At 41.9% G+C, this 5,544-nt stretch overlaps 1 protein-coding gene across 1 annotated transcript; it reads right to left on the bottom strand.

Annotated features, from left to right (window-relative positions):
• Window positions 1-418: 418 nt before the first annotated feature.
• Window positions 419-5,024, bottom strand: cdca7a (cell division cycle associated 7a). The gene is made up of 10 exons (XM_040147660.1): window positions 4,828-5,024; window positions 3,623-3,760; window positions 3,387-3,509; window positions 3,103-3,303; window positions 2,901-2,978; window positions 2,599-2,790; window positions 2,365-2,493; window positions 2,109-2,258; window positions 1,880-2,016; window positions 419-1,772 (listed from the first exon to the last, which is right to left on the bottom strand). Exons 1-10 carry the CDS (start codon window positions 4,846-4,848, stop codon window positions 1,739-1,741), a joined length of 1,203 nt encoding a protein of 400 aa, XP_040003594.1. The 5' UTR covers window positions 4,849-5,024; the 3' UTR covers window positions 419-1,738.
• Between the last annotated feature and the right edge of the window lie 520 nt (window positions 5,025-5,544).

Here is a 5,544-nt window from a genome sequence, read left to right as displayed (position 1 = left end):
CCTTTCCTTACACTTGAAATGACCAATTTTATTTGTATAGTATTAAAACAGCGGCTTAGGACAGTTGCAAATGGTGATTATTTCATTCTTGTGCAGGTCGTTCAGTGGAAACCCTTCAAGAATGCGGTGGTTTTGAAAGCCTTGTAAAAGGATAGTGTCAACTTTTTAACCAGATGACAGTAGTCAAAGTTCTAGTCTCTGAAGGAATGCAAACTCACTATAAACACATACTGTAGCTGCCTAACAGTGATAGAAACGTTAATAAACCTCCAGCCTCCACAGTCCTCGAGATCTTCAATCACCACCAGCATTCAGCATTTCTCCTCCATGTTTCAATAACAGTAATTACAGCTGTCGCTGTTCTGGATAGAGTGATGGTCAATTCAAAAAGAACTGATAACATGATTGTGCAGTGATTAACGCTTTAATGAAAATTTACAGTTAACGCAAATAAGCACGAAGCAAGCATCAACATAACGGATATTCCCATCAACACTTCAGCATCACTCTTCCTGTTACGGGTGCAGTGCCTCATAAACACAAGCAGCAGTAAGACAACCTTCACCTGTAATTACAGTAAAGAACAAATCTCAACCGTTGATTATTTTTAAAACAGTGTCGTACAATCAGAGTATGTCCTGCTGCAGGTGAAATGAAGTACATTTTAAAGACGAACGACACAAAGGTTAATTCCATGTCATTTCGTGTAGAGTATATCACTTCTGAACTGAAAATGCAGGCCATAACTCTATTGCCACTTCAGTGGCACCTTCAACCATTCCTACTTAACAGCGTAAGGCAGAAAATGAGCCAAAGAAACTGAAGCAGAGCGAGAATGTGCTTTAAAAGGATAAAATGATTTACAGGTATGAGATTCCCATTAGAGTGTGCTAATTGTTTCCACACCATTAGTGACAGTTATCTAATGAAGGATATTTAACCAGGCACTGTAGTATATCACACAGTTCCTCGCAGTTTAGAAGTAAGAGGCAGTGGACCCCAGTCTATACACTTTCCACCTGCACCACCTCAGTAGCATGCAGATCATTGGGCCACTTCTACAGGACATCCCAAGCAAAGCCAACCTTTTTTTTTTTTCCCCCTGCACATGTACACTTTACAAAAGTGTAAAACGACTTGTAAAAACACAAGCATAAAATTGCAAAAAAGGCACAAAGATGGATCCCCTGGAGGCTAACTCATGTCCATGTAGGCTGTGTAAAATCTATACATTTAAAACAATGTAAAATACAGTAGATGATTCAAACAAGCCTGAAATTTGCAGCAGGTAGGATGATTAAGCTATTTCAAGAAAAAAAGAGAAAAAAAAAAAAAAAAAACACATGGTCGGAATAGGGAATATATACATCAAAGAACAAGGCAATTATCATAAAATATTTACGATCACAGAGGGCTGTTTGGACGAGTCACCTTAGATCACAATGAACCTGTCTTAATTTAAAACAGCTCAGCTCTTGAGAACAGGCAGGAAATAAGTGGGAGAACAAAAAAATAAAAAAAAATAACAATACTGAAAGCTTTTTGCTGGAGAGAAGTGACTGTGTGCCTCCTCCAGATGTCAGTCAATGTTCAAAACTATGTGAAATTTCACAATCAGGAACAATAAGTATTGTGTTATAATGCTTGAAACACTATGAACAATAGTTGAACTGTGCGAATGTCAAAATGGTCAGAGAGAATGTCAGTCGGGTCCAGGAGCGGCTTCTTCCTCCACACTTCATTTGCTACTCTCTTCTAGCTCCTTTTTCAAGCTACAACGGGGAGAGGAGATGAAAAGAAAACCTTAGTGTTAACCAGCTTACACACAATACAAAAATAATAATTCACATTTGAAAATTTTATAAAATGCTCCGGTCACCTTTTCAGGTAGGCGTGCACATTATCAAAGCCGTGGTATTTAGCCAGGTAAACCAACACTCCCGTAGCACAGCGACCTTGTCGAGCGCGACAGAAGCTACAGTTACAGATCCCTCTGCACGGCGGGCACTGCCACTCCTACCAGGAGCAATGAGAACGAAATTAAGTCAGACTCGCCCGACAAATACGTGATCAAATGTAAATACAATCTGGCATGTTTAAGATCTCACCGGATTCAGCAGAGCGTCTCGGACCTCCTCTCCATAGCGGTTACGGAGACAGGGCCCGCAGAACTGACCTCTCACCCCCACACACTCGGGATTACGGCAGTTAGTTTTGGTGTCGATTGTTTTCTGGCGGCACTGGTGGCAAGTGGATCCCTATGGGAAAGGAAAAAAAAAAGTTTTACTGTCTTCGTCCACAGAGCTTAACAACAAAATGCAGCTGCTCAAATCTTCTCAGCGTTACAGTGAATGTGGGACCTACGCTGGAGCTGTTGTAGACTTTCTCCCGCACGTTCTGGCAGATGCTCTCTAGCTCTGCCTCTGTGATGTCCTCCACAGGCCGCACCACATGAGGGATGGCCTTGGTACCATTGCAGGAACGGCGACGGGGCTGTACAAGAATAAGTGTTCTCACTTAGAATGTAATTGATGCCTGTTTATTAGTAGAATTTAGTGTAAACAAAACAATCAAGGAGACAGACTGAGAATGACTTACTGGCTCATCATCTTCCTCATAGTAGTGGCTTTTGCGAACCAGGCTGAACTTATCCTCAGGTTCCTCCTCTGGAGTCGGACTTGGGGGTCCGTCCACCAGCGTGCGGGATCGTGTGTGGGGTCGAGACAAACGCTCTGGGTTTCTCCTGCAAGCCCCTGGGGTTCCCATGGACCGCCGGGCTGCCTGTCGGGGCTGAAGAGGTTCAAATATCAGTTAACGCAGAGCCTTGATATGATACGCTCTGCTTCAGTAGCGTGTGTGTGCAACAGCAAGTCCAATAGTGTATCTTTAAGTGAAATTACCATAGAGGACGCCGACATCGCCATCCGTCTCGGGAAGAGTCCAGGTACTTTGTTCAGCTCTGCCATGAGCTTTGCAAGCTATAAATAAGTTTGAAGGAATGAATGAATGTATAAATAGACAAAGGAAGTGAAGTCAAAAGTTCTGACCAAAGTTCAGAAATAGTTAATGTGGGGGGGAAAAAAAAAAAACATCCAACTGTACCATTTCTTTGTTCTCCTTAATATTTAGGGCTCTCTTGTCCATGAAGTTCTCCTCCTCCTCAGAGTCGGAGTCCCGTACTTTAGGCTGAGGGAGTGGTTCGGACGCAGGCCTCTTCTTGCCCTGCTTCCTGGTGGGGAACGTCATGGCAACCTTCAGGACGCTGGACCTGCGGCCACGTCTCAGAGGTTCAGAGTCGACTTTCTGAAGGAGAATACAATTTAGAAGAAACTTTTGCGGTGTCTAACCAAGTCATGAAATATGTTGCAGTTTCGCTGGAAACTTACCATGGATTTCATTTGCCTGTTGATCACGTTCTCCTCAAACCCGCTGCATGTATCCTCCTCTGATGTAGCCTCAAACACCTTTGGTTTCTCTGCCATCCTCCTCGTCTGTCTTAAGCTGCTCCTCTAAACACAGAGACACAGCGGCATTAGTTGCAGATGGTGCTGCAAAGAGCCTACACATTCGCCACCATTTGATGGGATTATATTTACAGGGAGACTTGGTATTTTATAGTTACCGTATTTGCAAAGCCTCCATCGGAGCCAAAGCTATCGCAGCTGTCGTCAGAGGAAGAGGTCTCCATGGGAACCAGCGGGACGCTCCGAAAGCTCCTCAGACTCATCCTGGTGGATGGAGGTGGATGGACTGCCAGTTTCTACAAAATGATAACAGGCAGGTAGAGAAAAAAGATGAGTCTTTTTATAACCAGCGGCAAAAGTGTACGCCAATCAGCCAGGGAAGTCTCTGTGTCTTTATCAATAACCCTTGAACATGGTAGGATGGTTTAATCAAACTACATGCTTACATGGCACCTGAGGATACTGGTCCGACACACTGAGAACTTCGACCTTGAGTATCTCATGGGGTTGTGTAGGCCACCATCTTCCGAATCCACGTTTACATTATATTTGATTTCTTTATGCGATCTTTCTTAAATGGTTTTTCGGGTAGGGCTGCAAGTATCGACTTCTTTCCAGATCAATAATCCGGCAATTTTTCAATTATCATTTGGTTAAAAAAAGGCCAGAAAGCAGAACATGCCTGAAGCCGAGTGAACATGTTCATACTGCTTGTTTAGTCCAAAAACTCCCGAAGATTTCAGTTTAACGCAACTAACACAGAAGCTTAAGAGCAGTAAATATTAATCTGTAAAAGATGGAATCGGACAGTTTTCTGTGTTTGCTTGAACAAATCTAAAAATTACTTTAATCAATATAAGGGTTTGCCAGACAACGTTACTACTCTGTCAATGGACTAAATCGATCAATCCGCTAATGTTTCAGCGTTAGTTTATCAGACACAGCACTGTGTCCAACAAGCCAAATGTAGGTGACTGGGTCGTGCATTTTCGATATTATTATTGTAACGTTTAAAAATAACTATTATTACTTCTTTCTTAACCTTTGTAAGTTGCAGAATGAAGGCTGGTTTAACATTAAAACTGATAAATTATTTTGATCATTAATCTGGTTATATACAAAATTACAGCTTCTCATGCTCAGTTTTGGAAGTTAAGTCCCTAAACTTGTCCGTGTTTCGGGCCAGTAAACTGTGAAACGTTGCATTAACTTCACCTCGCCGGGAGGTGAGGATTTAAATGGTAACCCACCAGTTACAATGTGGCCATAACTGGATGTTTTACCATCAAGAGGATAAACACAAACTTGCAGATAACGGATAAACTCTTTTTTTTTCTTTTTAAGTTAGGCAGTTTTTTCTTACCTTTGAGCGGGTGAAGGGCATCTTTCTTTTGAAACGCTTCCTGCACGAACAGAGACACAGAAAGGCGCCGTGGAGCAGCTCGGCAGTGAACAAAGCGGGGTCCTGCAGCTGCACGCAGCCAAGACTCTGTTCATTTCCCGCGCCACCGGAAAGTCCTGAAAGATGCGTAAAATAAATCCCGTACTTTACCAAAAGCAATATACTTCCTGGAAGAAACGGGAGGTCAAATAATTGCCTAAACTCGTTGTCAACATTTTAAAACATGTTCCGAATTTTTTGTTATAATCAAACTTTACAAACAAATTAATTTATGGGGCATTTATGAAACGAAAGTGGTGTCACTTCCATGAACTTTGCCGTGGCGCGAATTTTTTTATTAGTCAATTTACATACAAGGCGGGTAAAATGTTGATTCCTTTCCAACTTCTGAACTAGCGAATAGGTTCAGTTTTTAAAACTGTAACAGATTTTTGTGTTCGGATTCAAGTTCAGCAGTCACTTGCACGTTTAGGTAGACAGGACGTAATATATGAGATATATGAAACTTTGCTCAGACTTCACAGTATGAATATTTCAGTTACACTTTATGCGGGTTACTGTTTATAAAGGAATTAAATAAAGGGGATTTATTGGCAAAGGAGGCATTGAAACAGGAAGATATGGAAAATTTAATTTAATACAGATGAATAATAGGGAACAAGTTCGCAGAAGTCTGGC

Source organism: Xiphias gladius, chromosome 16 (assembly GCF_016859285.1).
Source record: "Xiphias gladius isolate SHS-SW01 ecotype Sanya breed wild chromosome 16, ASM1685928v1, whole genome shotgun sequence".
In the NCBI taxonomy this organism is placed as follows: domain Eukaryota; kingdom Metazoa; phylum Chordata; class Actinopteri; order Istiophoriformes; family Xiphiidae; genus Xiphias; species Xiphias gladius.
This window is presented reverse-complemented; position numbering and strand designations above follow the sequence as displayed.

What these genes read in the sequence shown, in the direction of transcription:
- cdca7a (XM_040147660.1), bottom strand. Translation starts at nt 4,848, where the DNA reads ATGCCCTTCACCCGCTCAAAG. An exon ending in TGCCCTTCACCCGCTCAAAG is followed by an intron (nt 3,761 to 4,827) that starts GTAAGAAAAAAC and finishes ATCATTTTGTAG; the next exon opens with AAACTGGCAGTCCATCCACC. An exon ending in TTAAGGAGAACAAAGAAATG is followed by an intron (nt 2,979 to 3,102) that starts GTACAGTTGGAT and finishes ACTTATTTATAG; the next exon opens with CTTGCAAAGCTCATGGCAGA.